The 22,566-nt window shown below is 32.5% G+C and overlaps 3 protein-coding genes and 1 long non-coding RNA gene across 7 annotated transcripts; 2 read left to right on the top strand and 2 right to left on the bottom strand.

Moving 5' to 3' along the window:
* Positions 1-425: 425 nt before the first annotated feature.
* On the top strand, positions 426-5,072 carry LOC137814256 (tryptophan synthase alpha chain). Of its 3 annotated transcripts, none has more exons than XM_068616881.2 (11): positions 426-500; positions 591-695; positions 1,184-1,318; positions 1,638-1,784; positions 1,861-1,926; positions 2,448-2,556; positions 2,931-3,007; positions 3,366-3,443; positions 4,295-4,372; positions 4,615-4,674; positions 4,756-5,072. In XM_068616881.2, exons 3-11 carry the CDS (start codon positions 1,256-1,258, stop codon positions 4,888-4,890), a joined length of 813 nt encoding a protein of 270 aa, XP_068472982.1. In that variant the 5' UTR covers positions 426-500; positions 591-695; positions 1,184-1,255; the 3' UTR covers positions 4,891-5,072. The 3 variants fall into 3 exon arrangements, with proteins under 3 accessions (XP_068472982.1, XP_068472981.1, XP_090159415.1); XM_068616880.2 differs by having other exon boundaries at positions 1,119-1,318; XM_090303289.1 differs by lacking the exon at positions 426-500 and having other exon boundaries at positions 575-695.
* A 2,684-nt stretch (positions 5,073-7,756) lies between these two features.
* On the bottom strand, positions 7,757-10,888 carry LOC137814255 (uncharacterized). Its single transcript, XR_011081625.2, has 3 exons — positions 10,320-10,888; positions 9,809-9,873; positions 7,757-8,541 (listed from the first exon to the last, which is right to left on the bottom strand). It is a non-coding gene; the product is annotated as an uncharacterized LOC137814255 (long non-coding RNA).
* A 661-nt stretch (positions 10,889-11,549) lies between these two features.
* LOC137814254 (uncharacterized) lies at positions 11,550-12,934 on the top strand. The gene is made up of 3 exons (XM_068616879.2): positions 11,550-11,754; positions 12,269-12,321; positions 12,627-12,934. Exons 1-3 carry the CDS (start codon positions 11,664-11,666, stop codon positions 12,744-12,746), a joined length of 264 nt encoding a protein of 87 aa, XP_068472980.1. The 5' UTR covers positions 11,550-11,663; the 3' UTR covers positions 12,747-12,934.
* Positions 12,935-15,454: 2,520 nt separating this feature from the next.
* On the bottom strand, positions 15,455-22,566 carry HAG1 (histone acetyltransferase of the GNAT family 1). Of its 2 annotated transcripts, none has more exons than XM_068616884.1 (13): positions 21,855-22,566; positions 21,263-21,327; positions 20,178-20,258; positions 19,955-20,026; positions 19,110-19,278; positions 18,271-18,314; positions 17,996-18,095; positions 17,484-17,552; positions 17,286-17,334; positions 16,781-16,899; positions 16,485-16,578; positions 15,811-15,952; positions 15,455-15,729 (listed from the first exon to the last, which is right to left on the bottom strand). In XM_068616884.1, the coding sequence occupies exons 1-13, from the start codon at positions 22,404-22,406 to the stop codon at positions 15,666-15,668; spliced, it is 1,620 nt and encodes a 539-aa protein (XP_068472985.1). In that variant the 5' UTR covers positions 22,407-22,566; the 3' UTR covers positions 15,455-15,665. The 2 variants fall into 2 exon arrangements, with proteins under 2 accessions (XP_068472985.1, XP_090159423.1); XM_090303297.1 differs by having other exon boundaries at positions 21,263-21,367; positions 21,855-22,526.

The raw sequence follows: 22,566 nt of genomic DNA, 5'->3' as shown, positions 1-22,566 counted from the left end.
AACTTTACTTTGTTTTTTTTCACTCCCTCCTCTCTCACTCTCTCCCATATTAAAAAAAAAGCCTAAAATCATATAAAAGGGAGTAAAAGGAATATTAAAATTGTTAAAAAAATAATTAACCAATATTAATTATAGTAATATTTTTATATCACAATATAAGTATGAATTAACATATATGACAAAATTATTAAGTTTTTAATAATTACTTTAAAACTTACATTTATATTAATCTTAATTGACTAATTAATAATATAACTCTTAAAAATAATGGAGAGTATTATTATCCTTATTCTTATGTATTACCTACCATTGAATTCTAATGTTCAATTAACCATATATTAAATAAAATTAGCACAGAAAAAAAAGTCATAATATTTTGATTAGGTGTGTCATGTCCATACATAAACTTTATCCCATTCGTAGCAAATTCATTTCCCGGCTGAATAGAGGCAGAAACGTTGAATGAATAAAAGTTATTGGTCCTGAAATGGGTGAAAAAGGTATTCATATATTTGTATACCCATTCAATTTATAGCTTATTTAATTTCCAATAACTTGAATTTCTTTATCGTCCACATGTCTGAGAAAAGGTGAATAGAGAAACTGAATACTATATATAAAGGAAGGGTTGCAAGAGGCACAGAATAGGACTCACATTCAGGAAGGAGAGAAGAAACCCAACATAAAAGAATCAGGTCATTCTCCGATTCTGTGTCCTTTTCAGCTTTCATTTTCACTTATTTTGATTGTTAGGTACCAAAATTCTGTATGTACTTTCGTTGAATTCAAATCTCCGTTTTCCTTTTTCAGAAAACAGTGTGTTTTGGTTAGGATGAGTTGTGAAAATGGATGTGTTGGTATTATTTGCTTCTGTGCTTTAGCATTTATCCAATTGGTTATGGTGAAAGCTTTATCATTGTTCAATGGGTTTCTAGAATGTTCTAGGGATTTGTCAAACCAATGCAATGCTGTAAATTTTGTGGACATTGAAGGGTTGGATTTGGTGCATTTTTTTTTTGTTTTCCGTGAAGATTCATTTTCTGGGTTTCTGTAACATCGTGGTCATGAGTTTTTCTTCTGTTGGGAACCCTTATGCTTAATTTTATGTGAAATTTCAGTAATTATCAATTTTATGGCTCTTGCCCTCAACTCAAGTTGCTTCTTGCAATTGAAGAAACCTCAGGTCGGTTTCCATGTTTGTTTTTCCTCTAAGAAGGCTTTAATCTCTGTGAAGAGATACACTCCAGTGGCTGCTATGAGGACCATGGAAGCTCCGGGACTCTCTGAAACATTCACCAGACTGAAAAAAGAAGGAAAAGTAAGCACTTATTTTTCAAGTTGTATGGGTTCCATGCTTGCCATGTTTTCCTTTGTCTCACATTTCAACTTAATAGCAACGTGTTGCGTAGTTGCCTTTTAGTTTTGATAAATCTAATTTTCTGTGCCTTTTCAAATAAATGACTTTTATCTGCCTGATTATATAATGGGTTGGTGTTGGTATATTGGTGATTATCGTTGTGTGTTGGTTGGTTATTTTTAGTACCGTATCAAGTTTATTGCAAAGAGATATGAGTCTCAGAGTCAGAGCTATTCTGACTTCCAAATGAGTATTTTTTAAGAAGTATATTTGTGTCAAGGTGGCTTTCATACCATATATCACAGCCGGTGATCCTGACCTTTCAACCACAGCAGAAGCACTAAAAGTGCTTGATTCATGCGGGTCTGACATAATTGAGCTAGGTGTTCCATATTCTGATCCTTTGGCAGATGGTCCTGTTATCCAGGTTTGATGCTTTATTTTTTTTGTTCTTGTGATACTTATACCACCTGACTCTCAAACTGAACCATCTTTCTCTTCAGGCTGCTGCTACAAGATCTCTTGCAAAGGGAACCAATTTAAATGCAATCATTTCCATGTTGAAGGAGGTAATTATGTAACTCCTTGTCATTTATTAGTTATCAATGTCAACAGCTAATGATTTAGCAATTAATTTTCATTTCTTCAATTGACAAGTTAGCTGTGCAAGCAACCAATGTTGCTAGATTGTTATGAAATTTGAATGAGTGAGGCCTATCCATCCTATATCCCTTTTCGTACTTGAAACCAGAATAGAAGAATAAACTTGAATGCCTTGTACCAATTCAATTCACTTAAGCAATACTTTATTGTACCTCGATATATAGATACTGGAGGTGACAGGAAATCCGGAAAGAATATCCCTTAAATCTAGGATAAATGATACACGTATCTAATTTCCTATGCTACGCTAGACTTCCCAAAAGTTGAACCTTTGGAGAGAGATATTTTTGTCCATTGTTACCTCATTAAAACAATTATTCCTATTTATAAGGAAGGGTAGTTCAGAAATAATTTCTAATTGCTTTGTCATGTGTATCTTCTCTTAGCTCCCTGAACTGACGATCCTTTGCAATGATTGATTTGGCAGGTTATTCCGCAATTGTCATGTCCAATTGCACTGTTTACATATTACAATCCAATACTGAAGCGCGGTACTGGGGGATTTATGTCCCTCATAAGAGAAACTGGCGTACATGGTATGACTTAACACAAGTAACGATTTGCCAAAGTTTTACATTATGCCATGTTTCTCTTGGGTCTAATTTCTGTATCAGTTCTATGATAATTCAATATTGTAAAATGGATAGACAAGATAAGGAAGCAGTTCCAATTCAATTACATACACCATGTAATATATTTAAAATTAGATTTTTGGTTTCGGTAATTTAAATATTTATCATTATAGGAGAAAATGTCTCTTCACTCTCCTGCCTAGTCCTCATTTCAGCTTCTATATCAGCTTCTTCGTTCAAATGGAAAATTATGAAATAAGATCTTGTTTTTATTTTGTCTCTTTTTCCTGTAGTGTGGTAATGAGGATGATATTCTTTTCTTTGCCATATGTATACAGGGCTTGTGGTTCCGGATGTCCCTCTGGAGGAGACGGAGACTCTTAGGGCGGAGGCTAAGAAAAATGGAATCGAACTGGTTTGCTTACTGTTAAATTATCTCTTGCATTTGTTTTGGATTTCAAATTAATATTCTTATACCATTGATCCCAATGATTGAAAACTAGTGGTGAATCTTTTTTCTTCATAAATATGAAATCCAGTAGTTAACCACACCAAAGGAGACATGGTGGTTATTGTGGAGATATGAAGTTTTGTTGTGATTAACGTCATTCCATTCTATTGCATTATACATCTTGCAATATTATACAAATGTTATTTTATATTGGTTAACATTTTATAATATATTTTCTTTTTAATTTTGTTTGGATAAATTAATCTTTGTATGTTTATATATCTAATTGATTTGGTATATTTACTTCTTTGATATCGTTAAGGTACTCCTCACAACACCTACCACTCCAAAGGACCGAATGAAGGCTATTGTTGACGCAGCAGAAGGATTTGTGTATCTTGTATGAGCTTCTTTCAACCTTATTAACTTCTGTTTTTAGGCTCCCCTTCTTAGTTTTCATATAACTCCATTATCTGCTTATTTGTGTTCCATATTTTTTTTTCCAAACTTCTTATTTGTGTACTGCGTGGATAAGAAGTTAGCCATTCATCAACTGTTTCCCTTCTTTGATATTAGAAAGCAAATTTGATCTGCTTTTAAGCTGGTGAAATAAGAATAATTTTTTTTAATGTTGTTTTCTTGCATTTGGCATATTCCAAGAACTCTTGAACCATTACTGATGCCTCATCTTTAAAGAAACCAGTGTCGAATGCAAAATGCCAATGACTTTAGTTATTCCTCTTTTTATTAACTTTCACTTTGACCTTCTCTTTGACCCCCAAGGAGACAAAACTATTGTTTGTAGTTGGTACAGTTGCCTTTGACCTTCTCTGTTTGAAGGTAGCTTTTTGAAGTATTTATTAGGCTGGATTAGGACATTCTTTTTTGCAGTAGCCAGTCATAGAAATTGACAACGATATTTTGTTGACCTTATTTTACGAAAGTTTGGTGTTATCTTGCGTTCATGCTTTTTTTTGTAATTAATTTTTAATTTGTTCAAGTTTGCTCATATTACTGCATGTTGACATTTCTAAACATTTGATTTTGATATATTTTTGCGCCTAGAACTTGGAAAAGGTATGGGTTTTCAAACAATTTATTTAGTTCACACTTCAAACTGGGTTTATAGGCTTGATTCCAAAGTTTTTGGAAATTGGATACAAATATACTGTGATCGTGAAAACAGAAGATATCCTGCATACCTCATTTCATCATCTGCTGGCAAATGTCATTAACCATTATTTAATTTAGGTGAGCTCGGTGGGGGTCACAGGAGCCCGATCATCAGTTAGTGGTAATGTTCAGTCTCTTCTGCAGGAAATCAAAGAGGTTTGTCTTTTTAATCTTGGTCTCAACTCTATTTGTATCTTGTATGATGTGGTGGATGTCTTCTGGTCACTTGATAAAAATTCAATTCTCTTTCCCTCCCTACTCTGGTCCTGTCACTTCTCTTTGCTTGCAGGAGCTGGTATCAGATCAATTATGATAAAGACAATAGTCTACCACTGAACTTGGTTAATCTCAATATTTATACTTGTTGTTTAATCCTTTTTTTTTTAATTGCAATTCAGGCAACAACTAAACCTGTGGCTGTTGGTTTTGGAATATCAAAGCCCGAGCATGTTAAACAGGTTAGTTCTCAGTCCATATGTTTGTTTGTATGCTTGTACCTCAGTCATTTGGTTAATAATGGAGTATATACTTTGATACAGGTAGCAGGATGGGGAGCTGATGGTGTGATTGTTGGCAGTGCTATGGTGAAGGTGCTTGGAGAAGCCAAATCTCCTGAAGAAGGATTGAAAGAACTGGAAGCTTTCACCCGCTCCTTAAAGGAGGCACTTCCTTAAAAATAAGCTTTAAGAGCTCAAACTTCTAATAGTTATCGTCATCATAGATATTGGATTTGAATAACAATGTGGTTCAATTTTTTTTTCTGATCATGATATAGTGTATCAGCAAATTTTGTTCCTTTTCAATTATGATGGGATTTCTTAGTTACTCAAATAAATGTCCATGTAAATTTTGTCTCCTTGCTCTCTATTGTGCTGTGCCAACATGGTGAATTAATCATTTGTTGGAGGAAGGACACCATCTTCTATTAGAAGAGCAAGAAGTGAGTGGGACCAGCCACGTGGCACAGGGACCCATTGAGACATGGAAACTTAGGATTGCTGAGGCATAAAAAGAATAGGAAAATGCAATTGGAATGTATTTGATTTTTTGGTTATTCCCTTCCTCATTGTTTATTCCCCATGACCAAACGTCATTCCCAGACTTTGGGTTCTCATCTTTTTTTGTACCTTATTTTTTGAAATTCTCTGGACTTGTTGAAAATTATCATATCTGTTATATGGTATCAAGGGGAATTAATTTAACTCTAAAATGTTTCTGATTGTTGTTTGGGAACGGTTACATTTGGTGTTTTTGTTGTATCTATGACAGAAAACACTTGTTTGAAAGACTTTGGGTTGCTGTCACCAAGTTTTAAGAGTCAATCTCATCCTAAGACTATTGTGCCACTTGCTCGACGTGGTGGGATAGAAACTTGTTTCCTTGGCACAGTCACACGACCCAGATCAGTTTTGTCATCCCTTTCATCTTCACGACAAAGATGTCGTCTCTGTTGTATTTATTCTCCATTCTGAGATGGCTTCTGCCTCTACCGATGACCTTTTTGTTAATATGCATCCATAGCTGCATTTTGGACATTATGACTATTCTTCAGCAATTTGCTTCTGTCTTTCAAAATCCATAGGGTTTACCACCATTGAAGATACGCCCCTATTGTTACCCTTTCCATTATAAGACTGAAATTGAGAAGATTGTCTCTGAGTTGATGCAAGAAGGGCTAATTCAGCACAATACTAGTATATTTTTTTTCTTCATTGGACATACTTGTGAAGAAGAAAGATAGGTCGTAGTGATTTTGTACTAACTATCGTGCCTTAAATGTGGTGATCGTCGAAGATTGTTTTCCAATTCCGGCCGCCAACATTGTTAGATGAGCTTCATGGCGCCCACTATTTTTCAAGGTTTACCTGTGCTCTAAGTACCACCAGCTGTTAGTAAAGCCAAAGGAAAGGACCGTTATAGAACGACTTTTCGTACTCACCAAGGTCACTACGAATGACTTCTAAAGTTCGTGAAATCAAACGCCGTTTCCTCTTTCCAGACACTCACGAATCATATTTTTCAGGTTTTTCTTCGTCAATTCGTCCTTGTCTCTAACAATATCTTAGTCTATAACACCACTTGGTCTGATCATTTGTCACATTTGACTCAAGTGTTAGAGGTTTTGCAACAACACTAGTTACATGTCGAAGTTGATGAAATGTGTTGCAGTGGATCTTGTAATTGAATTCAGGAAACATTTTTTTTTATGTACAAGAATTTTGAAGCATTATAATACAGAGTCAAAGAGGAAATCCCAATTGTTTTGCTTTATTTATCCATCAGAAACTTTAGGTATCAATTATATCTTTACAGGATATTTGCATTAGGTGATATTAAGAATTATGATTATCTTATTAACACGTGCAAAAACTAAATCTGAGAAGGCAACATCAAGTTTTACTAACCATTATGATTATCTTATTTTACAACACCATTATGACTATTATCTTAATCACCAGTTTTTGCTGTAAGCGTGGAGGCTAAACACCAACTTCAGATTTTTATTTCATTTTTGGTTTTTAAATTTTAGTTTTACCAAAGCAATTGTTGAAGGCATTGTTTATCGAATCACAGAAGAATCCTAGCAATAACTGTATACCTTCTTTTCACAAAGTGTACTCTTTTCATTTATCACATGCTCAAATAAATATACTCTTTTTCTTTTAGGGTGTGTTTGGATTAGAGGCTCTTTTTTTTTTAGGGTGTGTTTGGATTAGAGGGTGTGGGGGAGTGGAAAGTTGAGGGTGAGTGGGAGTGGAAGTGTGAAAAAAGTTGAGGTTGTTTGGATTTGAGTATGTTAGAGTGGATGTGCTAAGAAAGTTTATTGGAAATTGTGAATGATGTGATAGTTGTGAGAGTATTTTAATATATTTTGAATAGTAAAATTTGTAAGATTACGATTTTACCCTTTATATAAAAAAAGAATAAAGAATGATTAATCCTATTTCATATTTTAGTTAATTATAATTTAAAATTAAAGTATAATTATATTATTTAACATTTTATTAATTAAGAATTATTTTTTATTTAAGTTAATTTATTTACATAATTTTAATATTATAAATGATTTTATAAATTATGTTATGTTATATATATACAAATATATATAAAATTAATTTTAATAATAATTTCCATTATTATGAATAGCAAAATGAATATATTTTAAAAAGAAAATAGAAATTTAGAATATAACATGAATATTAAGTAGGTGTCAAAATATATAATATAAAGTCATTACATGAAGAACATAATAATGTTAATTAGAAAAAGAAAAGACATTCCCAGTAATAACATTTGAATCCTTCTTGTGGAGACCTTCAAACGGTTTTCTAGAAGACATATCTTATTCCGTTATATGATAATAATTTCATCTTTTTCATCAGCAACGTCTTCAATGCACCATTTGAAAAAATTACAGCCTAGAACCATGTCACTTCTAATCTGTTTTGAAGAAAACAATAAAATTGAACAATGAATAAGTTTAAAATAACATTCTTAAGTTTGTTTGAAACCTAATTGAATAAATTTTACCTTGTAGTTGGGACAACCCAAAATTTTTTTCCAATATTTTTTTGTGTTGTCACTATTCTCAAAACAGCAAATTGTCCACAATCACAAATAGGATCAACGAAGGCACTTGTGGTCCCAGTAGCATGGGTAAAAGTACCACGTTTTTGCACACTACAACCAGTACAGCTAGATGACGACGTGTTGTGATACGCAGACATTAATGACACTTAACCAGTGCTGTCGAAGTAATAAGATGGTAAAAAGTTGCATTAAAAACAATATGATTATGTAAATAAGTAGCATGAAAAGTAGCATAAAACCTTAACAATAACAATGTCAACGTCAAAAATAACAAACACAATTCATCAATGTTCAACATGAAACTTAGAAATAAAAATAACAATGACAATAACATAATAATAACACACTCAATGGCCTTGATGACGTCGAATGTCAGCCAAAGTAACCTCCATTCTGTCCATTCGGGTATTCATCTTTTCTATGCCGGACAAAATTTGATTTAACCATTCCCTTTGAGTGGGGTTTTCCTCCTCAGGTTGACCACCTTCATCATCTTGTGGTGGCAATTCATCCTCTTCATCATCTTCTTCGTTTGCACGTTGTGGTCTACCAAGTTGTCATATGTCATTGAACTGGAATATATTTAATTTTGTCATACTTTTTTTGCCAATGTAATGATTCCAGCCTAACATTGTTGCTTGTTCATTGGACAAGTCAAAGCCATACACGTGCAAGATCTTCGTTATCAAATTTGCATATGGGAGAGGCATCTTGTTATCCCGACATTTGATGATCTGTAGCATTATGTAATGAGGCCAATTCTGACTTTTTAAATTACTATAACATTTTTTATTAACATTTAATTCTAACACCAATAATTTATGTGAAATACAAATTAAAAAAAAAAACTCAAAATGATATTTCTACTTTAAAGTTTTACTGTTATTTTTAATTAATACAATATTTTTATAATGTTTTTTATTATAACATTAATAAATTATGTTTAATTAACAAAAATGAAAACCCTATCAAAATATTTTTAAATCTGTTTCATAAACAATTTATTTTGAAATAAATAATTACTTTCTACATTTATAATTAAAATATCAATTAAAAATAGCACTTCTAAAATATCAATTACTTTTTAAAAAACCTACAAATTACAAATTTCTATTTCCACTTGTAAAAATATTCATTTTAAATACATATATTTTTTTCTTATAACAATTAAATCTTATAACAAAAATTACAAAAATATTTTTTTAAATCTTTTCAACTAATAACATTAATAATTTATGTCCAATTTAAAAAAATATTAACCATAGAATACAAATATTCATTTAAAAAAATTATCTATTCTCTTATAAACAATTAAATTAAATGTTAAAAAAAATTAACTTTGTATATTTATTATTAAAAATTCATATTTCTTATGTAATGTTTTTCTGACTTTTTAAATTAGTATATCATTTTTTTTATAACATTTAATTCTAACACCAATAATTAATGTGAAATACAAATTTTTAAAACATTTTTTTAATTATAACATTAATAAATTATGATAAATCTACAAAATTGAAAACCCTATAATTTTTTTTTTAAAATTTTGAATTTTATTCTGTCTAAATTAAATTTTGTAAATCTTTTTTATAAACAATTCAATTTTAAATAAATAATAACTTTGTACATTTCATACAAAAATTTAAAAATTCACTTGTCTTTAATCACCTAAACTTTAAAAATTTTTGTTTCCATTCTGAATATCATTCATTTCATACAAATAAATATTTTTTTTAAATCTTACAAAAATTATAACTATCTACAAAAATTAAAACACCCAATCAAATAATAACAATAATTTACTAACTCCTTAAAATAATTAACTAAACTAAAGTCTAAACAAATTATATTACAACCAACCAACAATAATTTAGTAACTCCTTAACATAATTAACTAAAATAAATTCTAAACAAATTATATTACAAAACCATAATCATCCAATCATAAATATAAAACAGAAATAAATAAAAAAATAACTTTACATAAAAAAAATTAAAAACCTGAAGATAAGCAACAACAGCAGCACAAGCAGCACAATAGGATGACTTAGGATGAAGAACACTGCCTGAAAATCACATAAAAAAAAATTCAGAAACATAGAATTCCAAAAAAATATAGAACATAATCGATTATGCTCTCAGTTATGCACAGAGGATGATCGATTATCCAGTGATAATCGATTATGTGTGTAGGCAAAAATACACCATAATCGATTATGGCACACAATAATCAATTATGGCCCATTTTCAACACACCAGATAATCGATCCTGTAAACTTTTACAGATAATCGATTATGTGTGTAGGCAAAAATACACCATAATCGATTATGGAACACAATAATCGATTATGGCCCATTTTCAACACACCAGATAATCGATTATGCCTGTAAACTTTTACAGATAATCGATTATGTTCGTTGAAAAATCGATTATCTGCCCCATAATCGATTATCTGACTTGTTATAATTGAGGCATAATCGATTATGCACCATTCCAGACTTTAGCTCTCACCTCAGACGAACCCATATCAACCCAAATTAACGCAGATGAATCACAAGAACAACCCCAGGACGTGAGATGAACAAGGTATACTAACAGAAACGAAGATGGCTTATAGGAATCTCTCCAACCACACTACAATGCACTCTCAGATGGCTCGGTTGCTTTCGTTTTCTGTGAATGGAGGAATGAACTTCATGCTGTTATATAGCCACGCCCACCTACCTCACCCACTCACCCACCACTGCATTCACTCTCCATTCACTCTCCTTTCACAGATTCACACAGAGTCAAACGATTCCTGAGCCAAGTCAGGAATCTCATGGCTTCATGTGGCATGCATGCACAACACTGTTTCTTGATTCCAGCAAAAGTAAGGGTAACTTTGTAACTTGCTTCGGATGACTTGGCACTCCCTATCTACAGTGCAACTTTATCTTCTTCTTTGCGCAGATAAACAATTCGCTCAACTTTCTGCTCCCCTCCACACTCACCCGCAACCATGCATGGATCCAAACGGGGTGCTGTTGTGACATCCGTCGTCGCCAACAGTGGCACCTCTGAATCCAAACGAAGCCTTAGAGCAATGAAGTTTTAAGGACGGAGAGGTTGTACCATTTATATCCTGCCATGTTCAACTTTTGTCTTCACTTTATAATGATATTTACAACCTTACAAGAGTCTCACCAACGAAAGATTGCCAACAAAAATAGAATCCAAGAAACCCAACTATAATTGAAATTTGTTTCCTTCAAATTAAACATTGCTACAATAATTATTGGAAAATACTTAGATTTAAATGAAATTTATTATGAGTGGTAATGTTTCACATGTAAATACAGAAATTTTAAAAATTTAAGATGAATTGAAATTTTTATACTAGATGAAAATAAATTATGTGTATAAGAAGAAAGATTTCTAAATTTATTGTTTTACTGTTTTGAATTGAATATGTATTATATAAATTAATGCATAACGTGCTAAATTTTTGCGGTATTTTTTTATCAAAGAATGTTATTAACGAAAATAAATAAATATTTTTTTAATGACTAATTCCTAAAAATTTTAAGCGACTAAAAAATAATTATTTGAAAAATAACCGAAAACATTTTTAAGTTTTATTAAGTAATAATATCACGGGGGAGTGTTTCTTTCTAAATTAGAGTGTAAACTTAAAGTTTAGATTTTTCAAAACACATAATCCTAAACCCTAAAATGTATACTAAGTCCTCAAAATTCAATCTAAAATTCAGAATGTTAAAGCAAGCTGTGAATTATGTGAAGTTGTACATCATCGTATATTGCCTTTCCAATTGCACTTAAAACCCTAAGCCCAGAAATCAGACGCTGAGAAAAATGACGCAGAAGGCGAATCTTTTTAAGGGTAAAGCCAAGAAAAAATCAATTCCTCCCAATCGTCATGGGAAAGCCCCTGTTACTCGCAAAGGTTTTACTGTTTTCCACGTTTGTTTTTTTCGCTTCTAGTGTAACATCTTTTGCAATGTTGTTAAAATCGCGAGTTTACTCGCAAAGTCGTACGATTCAACGAGTTTGGAGGAGAAGGCGAGGCGACTCGGATCGCGCTTGCCGCCGTTCTCTGCCCTCTGCCAATTGCACTAGCTACCGCTCGCCGACCGCTGCTGCTCGCTCTCACTGCCACTGTTCTTCTCTGTTTGCTGCCTTGTTTTATAATGAATCTTGTTTTATAATGAATGAAGCGGTGAAGGCTTCATAATAGAAGGATTACCTAGGATAGTTTATTAGTTGTTTAATGCATTTTTATGAATTATCAACCTACTTTTAGTTGTGTATTTGAATATTATTTTTCATATACCAGTTATTCTTGCTCTTACATACGATAGTTGAGTTATGAATTTTTATTTTCTTTCCGATTCTTTTGCGATTTTCGAGTTTAATAACATTGATCTTTTGTAATAATCTCTTACCGTTTCTCTTCGCAGGAAAAAGATTCGTGAAGCCATCCAAGGTTACAAAGGAAATGGATGCTGATCGTGTAAGCCCCTTTAGCTCATCTCTAATTCCCACTCTCTATATTCCTTTTTGGTGTTCATAGTTCTGAGGACTTTATGGTTCTGAATGGTATGTTTTGTGCTTGGGGTGGGATGGTTGTTTAACTGCATATTAGGCTTCCTCGTAATTGCTTTTCATAACTTTTCAATGTTTCTAAATGATCATTAGAACGATTATAACACACTTTGATAGTTTTTGTGGACGGGCATTTGGCGTGTTTATCTTTTGGGAAATTGTTGGTAAATATTGAATTTCTTACTAAGTTGGGTTCAATTTGGGTTAAACCAGGAGGTTAGCAAATTCATTAATCAGTGCAATGAGATCAAAGCAGCGACTCTTGCAACAAAGGATGGTGGCCAACTAGGCATCATTAAGCATCCAGTAGAGCTACCAAGTGGTGCTAAATAAGCTGTTAATTATGAGTGAAACAGGTATTCTTGTCATAGCTGAATGTATCTTATGTATGGTGCATTGTCTTAGGGCCTTTTTAGTTATAAATTGTAAAATCAATTTTGATAGATTCACCTTGATAGAGTATTTTGGAGTGTATGTGAAATGCTGTCTTTTTTCCTTTCATTTGGTTGTTTTTTGCGAAATTGTAATGGTTGTTAATTTCATGTCTGGGGTAACTGAGGGAGTTTTACTTTTATCAATTCAACAAAGGTGATTGTTTCGACTTCCATTTAAACTAGAAAAAAAAATCTTAATTGAATAATCGTTCCTGAATTTTTATTTTGCTCGGTAAAATATGAAATTATATTTTACTTCTTTACATCTATCAATTTGATAGAGGTAATTTGTTTGAGAAAAAGAGATGAGATGAATGAGATATTAAATATGAAGTGTATTTATTAATTCCATTGTTAAAACTATGTGTAAATTAGAAGAAAGAATAAACCAATTAATGTACAAGTAGTATCACCTTCAACACAAAGGAAGGAACTATGATGAAGAGGAGAAAAATTTAATAAAAATCTACAAAAGTCTAGAGTTTTAGTCAAATTATTGGATAAGTAATATTTATATTTTTTGCTAAAGAATCACAAAAGCCTGTCTTAAAAATAATATATATATATATATATATGGCAAAATCTATACTTAAAACATGTTCGCATAAAAATGTACGTATTGGTTTGCCTAATCATATGCATAAAATATCAAAAGGAATTATCCATGTTCAAGATAGTTTTAAAAATTCTATTGTGACTATTCGAGGTCGGGTGATTTCTTGGTCCATTGCTGGTACTTATAGATTCAAAGTACACGAAGGGAAAAACCTTTTGTCGCTCATCGCTCAAACTACAGTAGGAAATGTTATTTAAACAGTATGGGATCAAGACATGCAACAATCAGAAATCATGATAAAAGAGTCTGGTTTCGGTAAAGATGCAGTATTAAGAACTATTCGTAAAAGCGGTATACTATTAAATTTTATGAGATGCAACTCCTATGCTACATAATAGAGATATATATATTAATTAGCAAAAGTCATTTTTATCATTTGTAAACAAATTGAATACCTTACACAGCTACCAGTCTTAAAAAACTTTTATAATTTTAATTGAATAAACTTGTACTTTTTTAAAGCAAAACATATATTTTACTTATTTAGAGTGATTGGTTGAAGTGACTTGTCAGAGAAAATGTGTAGTTAAAATTTACGTCCTCATTTTCTAGTGATGTTTAATCTTTAAAAATGGTCAAATACGGACCATTTTTTGTAATTAACTGTGGTACAATTTTAAATATTTTAATACATACCATATATCATGCTCATTTAAAAAACATAAAGTAAAATTGATTATAATCATAAAATCTGTTAGTATTTTTCCTCCCCATATCTCATTTTAATCCTCTTAAACCGAAAATTAGGACTGACAACAATCAGTCGGCTGCTTCTTCCTGCACCTCCATACCTTCTTGTGCCACCTCCATACATTTTTCTTATTCCAAAAATACCCTTTTCAATATTCCGGATTATATAATCCGGAAGTCATTTTTTAGATTCAAAATTAGCTTCCGGATTATGTAATCCGGAAGTCTTTTGTGATTAGCTTCCGGATTACATAATCCGGAAGTCTTTTCTATACATAAGATTAGCTTCCGGATTATGTAATCCGGAAGTCTTTTTTTCCGATGTGTTATTAGCTTTCGGATTGCATAATCCGGAAGTCTTTTCTAAATATGAAATTGACTTCCGAATTATGTAATCCGGAATTTATCCGGATTACATAATCCATAGGCTTATTATTTCAAATCCAAGGGGGTGAAAAAAAAAGGATAAAATGGTATTTTCATATTTAGTATGGGGTGGCACAAGAAGGTATGGAGGTGTAGGAAGAAAGAGTCCAATCAGCCCGATGGCTCACCGACATAGGCTAGTCCATCAAATTTATAGAGTTTAAATTAGTAATTCGTCCCCTTAAAAAAATTACTCATCATCACTTTTTTAATTTTAATTTTAATTTTTTATAATGATTTTATTTTGAATCTATTTAATTGATTATAGTCATTTATACAATTTTTTTAATAATAAAAATGTGAGAATGAACAATAAAATTTAACCAAACTTTAAATTTTTATTAAAGAAAGTTTAATGTTTAATAAAATAAAATAAATATCAATAATTCTTCAATAAATAAAATAATATATAAAAAATTAATATAATTTTTTTTATATAAAGTATTGATCACCACAAATTTTATTTTAAAAATATAAAATTCATTATTAAAAGTGTCAAAACTTAAAAAATGTTGTCTCACATGTGACCCATTGGATGAGAGTAGATTCAAAAAGTTAACTTATCCATAAATATTTTTTAATAATAAAAATAAATTTGTAAACTTACAATAAACCATATCACAAATTCACTCTATCATCTCTCATTCCAAACAACCTCACATCCTCACAAATTCACTTTACCCTCTCCACAAATCCCCTCCTCAATCCAAACACGGTATAAATGATAACAGAGTGACAGGTTTTGTCATTCCTAAATTCATATTTCCACTGTTTTAACATTTTTCTTTCTTTTTTCTGTCAATTTCTTTTCTCTCAGTTTCTTCTTCCTCTATCAAACCCACCATTGAACATATAACTGGAAAAACAAACAAGCATAATGTAAAAGAGTTGTTTCATTCTAATATTTACATTAGAACATTTAGGATCAGGGACCAGAATCTACTTTTCTAACAGTGATAAGGCATGCAGATACGATGGACAGCATTAGCTAGAATAACTATGAAACAACAAATTTGTTAGGGACTTAGGGAAGAATTAACCATAGTCAGAAACAAAAAGCTTCGTATGGTGTTCATTGAAGTGCTCCTACTGAATTTTGGAACCAGGCTGGAGACCCGCTTGTACTTTGCTTTGAAAGTGGGATTCTAACCTGCATTTGAAAATCATAAATGTAAGAAACGTGACTGGAAAGGAAAAGGGTAAAGCAGGAAGAGGAAGCGCGAGAACACGCCTTGTAGCACATTTGTAATAAATGGTTTCTGGAGAATTATAGGTGCGTGCATTCGCAAACATTCTTCTGACATCAGCAACAAACATCTCAAACGTTACATAATATAGCTCTGACTCCACCCTCTTGGACATTGTCTTCAAATCTGCTCTCAAAGAACCATTATATTAGACATAGACAATAAGACTTTCCAAGGTTATGTATTCACATATTTTGAATTTAACCAAACTAGTTCTGAACTAAACTTTTAAAGAAAATTAAACTAATCTTCTAGTTTAGTTTTTTAAATCTGAATTATCCTAAACTGAACTCCTTAAATTGAACTGAACTGTAACTAATAAGATTAAAATATGTTTTAAAATAAGATGTTTACTAAGAATAATTCAAACAAATTGAATAGTTCAAACAGTTAAAAAACAATTCAAAAAGTTCAAAGCACTTTCAGTTCACCCAAATTGTTACGCAGTTCAATTCAACCAAACCTCTTTTACACATGTAACAAACACACATATACAAACGTGACACATTCATGTGCGGGCAGGCGTGCCCGCAGAAGTGTGCAAAACATAAAGCTAGCTCCAGATAAAAAATAGCTGATGAGAGGAAATCATAAGAATGTGATTAATATAAGTAACAGGTAGTTAATATGAAATATTTAATATACAAATCCTTCTTACCCATTGGATCTTTGATGATGTCATAATAATCAGGAACATCCCGTGCATCAACTGGTTCCTTGAATGGCCAAGCGTCAGCATGATCATGCATTGACTGCTCAAAAAAGATAAATCCAATTATAAAAATTAATTTCTCAATCATGTAATTCTTCTGGTCTCATGCATATTTTGATTAGCCAAGAATAAGGATCTATTCATCAATACTCTTGTAAAAATTTCCGATGGAAATGAAATTATAACGAGTTAAATGAATGGAAATTAAAGTAAATGTAAAAATTAAAGTAAAAGTAATTTGCCTTTAGAAGTGATCGCATAAAACCAGACAAATGTTTTTGATTAGTGGTATTGTCAGTAGAGACATTTAGACTTCTGAATCGTGAATGACCCCACTGATCAGGAGTCCATCCAGCCTCCCCTGTCATTGCATTCAGTGAAACATTAATCAGGAAATTATCAAAGTATGCAAAAATAAATCATCTCACTCAGAAAGACATTATTGGTCAATTTTTCAACAACGTTCCGCTTGATAAACTAATCTATTAAGCCATATATGGACAATAAGGAGGGACACTGAACAGGGAGGGGAAAAACAATCAAAAGGTTAGGACCAAGCATAAGGTCTTGGACAGAAGGTAGACATCTCGTCATACCCCAATAAGTTAGCAAAATTTAAAAATGATATGAAAGGATTGACACAAAGCATGCTATCTTTAGAGACAGGTAATGCATAATTTTACACAAAGGTACCAAACAAAAATAATTCTTAGGTTATTAAATTCAGATTAAGAATTAAGTACTTACTCAAACCGGGGATGTCATCAATAATTTTTTTCGGAATGCCAGCTTCTTTCTGCACATCATATCAGCCAGGAGGGACAATAGTTAATATTCAGTCAATCAATGATTTTACTAATATACGAAAAGAGAAGAAAAATGTGTAACTTCAGCCAAAGAAAGGAATGATCCTCTCTAAAACAAAAGTCAAAAACGTGTTTGTACCTTCTGAAAATCAATTCCGGTATAGACTATGTGACAGTTTGACAGCTCTCTGATTTTTTCATCAATAGCCTACAATTATAACCAATAATGACATAACTCAACATGAATTGAAAAAATGTTAAAACTGAATGAGAAAAAGAATAGGCAGACAATCTCTACACAAGATAGCAACAAGGATAATGCATGCAATTACAAATAAGGTCCCATTCTATCATAGTTCTCGGCTGTAATTTTTTGACAGCCCCCTCCACTGCACGCACTTTAGCAGTGGGTGTGCGAACGAGGCTGAGAGAAAAGCCGATAACAAAAGGTGAAAAACAGATGTCTGTTTTACTATTAAAAAAAACTAAATTTAAGTGAAACAAAAAAAGACTTGTACTTTTAATTGAGAAATATTTTAGAAGTTTTAACAAGAACTTCCACTAGTACATCTTATAACATGCTAATCTTAAAGAGTATCTCAAATAGTGTAAAGAAAAACTAATAAAAGTAGCAAAAAGAAATTATCTTACCTGCCTTTGACGACGGATCATAGTTGACAAATCAGTGTAAGGGAGCTTTGGATCTATCTTGCATTCCATGAGAATTCCTCCGTCATAATCCTTTATATAACTGAAATAACAATTGTATAAAATGAATCATCATAGATAGTATACAACATATAAAAATAATGAATGATGAAATTATCATCTAATGGGATATAAGAAATAGAATGTTATTAAATCCTCAAAGTAAAACATTAAAATGAATGACCCTTTCCACACAAGTATATCAAGTACAATCATACCCTTGCCATCGATCTTTCTCCAAGTGAATCTCTTTTGTAAATCCCTGAAAACAGAAACAAACATCATGATATCCAGAACAGAATCCAGTTAATTCAACACAGTCATTTTTTATCAGTTTAATGACAACATCACCAATTCAGAGCCAGGTTTTAAAACATTGCTTGGGAGATAAGACTTTAAAATGGATTTGGGGACTTAGTCATATATGTTCTATCCTAAATGAGAGGTTGGATTCACATAAAGGGAACTTATAAAATACAGTATAATGCCAGCTGGTGATGTTTCAGATGTATGATGTATGTCTTCTTCCTGAACCACACCAACTAGGACTATCTATAAAATCTCCCTTGTCAGACAGTAAGATTTTTTACCTAAATTATGCATTTTTTTAATTGATACCGATACCAAAATAATACATTCCCAAACTATGCTCCTATAGCCATGAAAAACTTTTTTCTGTATAACAACACATGGCTGCACCATCCCTATTGGCACCATCCAAGTGGGATTCAGTGCCCGAGTGGCACAATCCACATTGGACCTACACATTAGAAATATGTCTAGTACTATATTTTTTTCCTGCATTAAACTGGCACAATCCATGTGGCAAAGAGAATAATGATTAGGGAAATTATTTGAAAAGAGCATTATTTTTTGTATTAAGTTGAAAAATTGCAATTAAGATAAAAAATAGTTAAAGCGTGTTCTCAAACCCAATAAATTTGTTTTCAGAAAGTAAAATATTTCTCTCAGACTCTTGCTATGGGCCATGACTTAATACATAAAAGGAAGAAATATCGATCCAGATAATAAGGAACTTAAATGTAAATAATCAAACCTGTTTGATAAAATAGCCAACAGCATTGTTGTCAGCATATGTGAGAAAATGTGTCAGCCCATCCACATCACGTGCATACTGTTTTAAGTGATTCATCAATCTGGTACCATAACCCTTTACTTGCTCATCAGCTGTAATTGCACAAAAGGCTATCTCACCAAACCTCTGGCTGTCAATCATAATGAACAATAGTATTAACAAATAAAATCATAGATTAGCCTGGCATGTAAAGCTTTGAGGGAAGAGGGGCGAGCATGAGAAAGACTTTGAATACAAGTAGGAAAGAGAGCAAATCTATGATATTTTCTATAGAAGTATCAGTAGGGTTAATCCCATATGATCCACTTACATGGACTTAGAGAATCCTTATTATCATATGCAACCAAAGTAGCAATTTGCATTACACAATGCAAACAATAAAAGCAGACAATAGCAAAATCATATCAAAATATTGTGATGCTAGTCAGACAATAGTTCATTCTTTTTTTATTAGCTAATCTTTGGTAGTAACCATTGTAAAACAGTTCTCAGACATTAAAATAGGAACAATAACAAAATAATGTCATAATAACTTGAAAAAGATTAAACTGAATGAAAGAAAATATTTTTTATTGAATTGATTCTTTGAAACAGTACATCAGACTATATACAGAGAACTGTAACCTAACACAGTAATTACAAAGACATCTCTAGAATCTTCTAACAGCACACTTGTAATTAATTACAATATCCTATTATAATTTATCAACTATATTTTCTCCTTAATCAACAAAATATATAAATTTGAGACAAAAAATAGACTTACAGAACCTTGAAAAAAAAGAGTAACAAAGACAAATTGTTACCTAGCATATGGGCGATATGTAATGCCTCCAACAACGTGATTTCGCCTGATAACCATTACAGACTTGTGGCTCCTACAAATTTACCATAAAGGATTTATGATTTTAAAGAAAAGAGGAAATAAAACTTAGTTAAAAAAAAACTGAACATACCTGCAATCTAAAAATAAAAAATTTGTATAAGAAATATCTCAATATATATCAAACAACAGATTGCTAACATTACCTATCCATGACAAGCCGGACAATGTACTCCTTGGGCATATTGGGAAGTTGTCTAGCAAATATATTCTTCAATCCAATCAACCTAAGGCACAAATAACAAAAGCAAGAATGGAATCATTATCATTAATGATCAATTGATAATCTTGCTAAAATTAAATTTTCCAAGGTTCTAATCCAAATAAAATTGCCAACAGAATCTCATTTAGCTGGTTCCAACGGTAGTGTATAATGTATATGCGGGTAGATGTAATGGGAAGGGACCGGTGAGAGGTGTCATGGCATAATATGTTTTCAATTTTACATATTAAACATATGGCTTTGGAGTTAATTCTATACTTGAAAAACCTAAAGTAATCGTTAGGTTATATCAATGTTAATGATTATTTTGTCTACTAACTCCATAAACACAAATAAACAAATTTTATTGAAAGAAATATACCCAGGTCTATTTTTCCAACTTAGACAAATGTATGGTACCAAAGTTTTATTTTAATATATCTTAACTTCTACAGTAAACATTCATTTCAATTTTTTATCCTTAAGTGTGGTTGTTTGGTTTGCGGTTTTAGAGGGCTCAAAACATGAGTTCATACCCTCCCAAACAAACAATGGAAAAGGAACAACATTGGTGGATTGAGAAAAAAAATTGGTTGCATTCAACTAAACTGTAACCCAAAGACACTCTTAAGATAAACACATGGCATCACATAGTCTTGTATTTATTAATTAGCATCAAATGGCCCCTCAATGTCAATGAAGAATGTCAAAGTAGTCCTTGAATTTCTATTGAACTGGTCTTTCAAAGGAGTAAAGTCTACTGAAATGATCTTTCAATTGACGTAATATGTATGTACCGCGTGCATGTAAAACTTGTTCTAAAATAAGTATTACTTAATATCTTACATTATTTTATTTTAAATTATTTGCCATCTCAAAACTAATTTTTTTTAATTTATTGTTATATTTTTATTAAATAAAATGACATGTTAGATAGTATAACAGTACAAATGTGTGATATACGCTAATAATGATTTTAGTGACATAGGCAGGGCGGCACAATGATAAAGGGAAAAGAAAATCACATACCAGACCATATGCTCATCAACACCATCGTTTGAATGGCATACGAATTTAAGCCTTCCCGCTTCCTCCTGACAGATAATCAATAAACATGGCCAAAACCATGAACACCTATCACCTCAAACAGTTTTTTTTAACAATTTATTCATCAAAATATAAACCAATGAAAATGCCCCAAATGATTACTCTAAATGTAAACAATGAAAATGCCCCAAATGTAAAAAATCATCACATTACATTGAACCAAATAATTATAACCATTGAAATGCGAGTAAATATTCATATACAGCAGGTACAGGGGCCAAATGAACGAATGATTGAACCTAAACAATATTTAATTTTATGGCTTAAAGCCACTTCTAGTTGCTCATAATTTCGTCAATGGACAATTTTGATCCCTACAAATATGAGATCCTAAGAAAGGGAAATTCACTCTATCAAATTCATTCTAGTTCTCTTGTATTTTTCTCAAATGGATCAAATCTACAATTAAATTTTGATATGGACCGAAATTTCGCATTCACAAAAGTATGGAACCGAAAGTGGATTTAAGCCTAATTTTCTTCATGAAATGAATGAACGAGATAAAGGGGTATACCTCCTTCTTGAGACTCTCTTCCCGAGCTGTGTAAGCCCCACTCGTTTGCAAATTATCAGTAAAAATCTTAGTCGGGTCCTCCTTAACCACAATGCCAGGGACGGATCCAACGGCCTCGGCGGCACCGGCTCCGGCGCTTACGGGGTCTTTTGCGCCGTCGGAGTTCTCAATTTTGACGGTGGAGTTATCAGTCTTGAGCTTTGAATTGCGGGGAGCGGAGGGAGGATTACCGAGTCTGGAGGCGGTGAAGGTGCGCATGGAGGAATCGTTGTCGTAGTCGTCCTCGTCATCGTCGACGACGGCGTCCTCGGAGTCGTCGTCTGAGTCGGAGTCGGCGCCTCGGGCGGAGATGCTCTCCAGGTCGTCATTGGAGGTGAGGGCGCCGTCGCGCGTGTCGGCGGAGAAGGAGGAGGGCGGGAAGGGAGGCACGTGGTCCTCAGACGCGCGCTTGCGCTTGTGGATGGAGGATGTGGCGGAGGCTGAGGCGGAGTGCGAAGGAGAAGGGGACTGGGAACTGCGGGAACGAAGGGGTCCTCCGCCGTGAGACTCCATGTTAGGGTTTGTCCTTTCGCCCGGAATCCGAAAATTGGAGTTTGTATTAAGGGATTAATCGACTTTGTTTGCTCTGCAGTGCCAAAGTTGCTACTTCGTCTCTACCAAGTGAGTTTTCTCGTTATTTTGATAGTTGATTTTCTATGATGAAGTAAGAAAA

The sequence above is a fragment of the Phaseolus vulgaris genome, chromosome 1 (genome assembly GCF_051622355.1).
Source record: "Phaseolus vulgaris cultivar YP4 chromosome 1, ASM5162235v1, whole genome shotgun sequence".
Taxonomy (NCBI): Eukaryota; Viridiplantae; Streptophyta; class Magnoliopsida; order Fabales; family Fabaceae; genus Phaseolus; species Phaseolus vulgaris.
The sequence above is the reverse complement of the archived record's forward strand: the minus strand, read 5'-3'. Positions and strand labels throughout refer to the sequence as shown.

Bases quoted from the DNA above. Each gene is read 5' to 3' on its own strand.
- LOC137814256 (XM_068616880.2), top strand. From the start codon at position 1,133: ATGGCTCTTGCCCTCAACTCAAGTTGCTTCTTGCAATTGAAGAAACCT. The intron at 2,557-2,930 runs GTATGACTTAAC...ATATGTATACAG, and splicing joins AAGAGAAACTGGCGTACATG to GGCTTGTGGTTCCGGATGTC. The intron at 4,373-4,614 runs GTTTGTCTTTTT...ATTGCAATTCAG, and splicing joins TTCTGCAGGAAATCAAAGAG to GCAACAACTAAACCTGTGGC.
- LOC137814254 (XM_068616879.2), top strand. From the start codon at position 11,664: ATGACGCAGAAGGCGAATCTTTTTAAGGGTAAAGCCAAGAAAAAATCA. The intron at 11,755-12,268 runs GTTTTACTGTTT...TTCTCTTCGCAG, and splicing joins AGCCCCTGTTACTCGCAAAG to GAAAAAGATTCGTGAAGCCA. The intron at 12,322-12,626 runs GTAAGCCCCTTT...GGGTTAAACCAG, and splicing joins AGGAAATGGATGCTGATCGT to GAGGTTAGCAAATTCATTAA.
- HAG1 (XM_068616884.1), bottom strand. From the start codon at position 22,406: ATGGAGTCTCACGGCGGAGGACCCCTTCGTTCCCGCAGTTCCCAGTCC. The intron at 17,553-17,995 runs GTAAGATAATTT...TTATAATTGTAG, and splicing joins TGATCCGTCGTCAAAGGCAG to GCTATTGATGAAAAAATCAG. The intron at 16,900-17,285 runs GTAAGTACTTAA...ATGCAATGACAG, and splicing joins TGATGACATCCCCGGTTTGA to GGGAGGCTGGATGGACTCCT.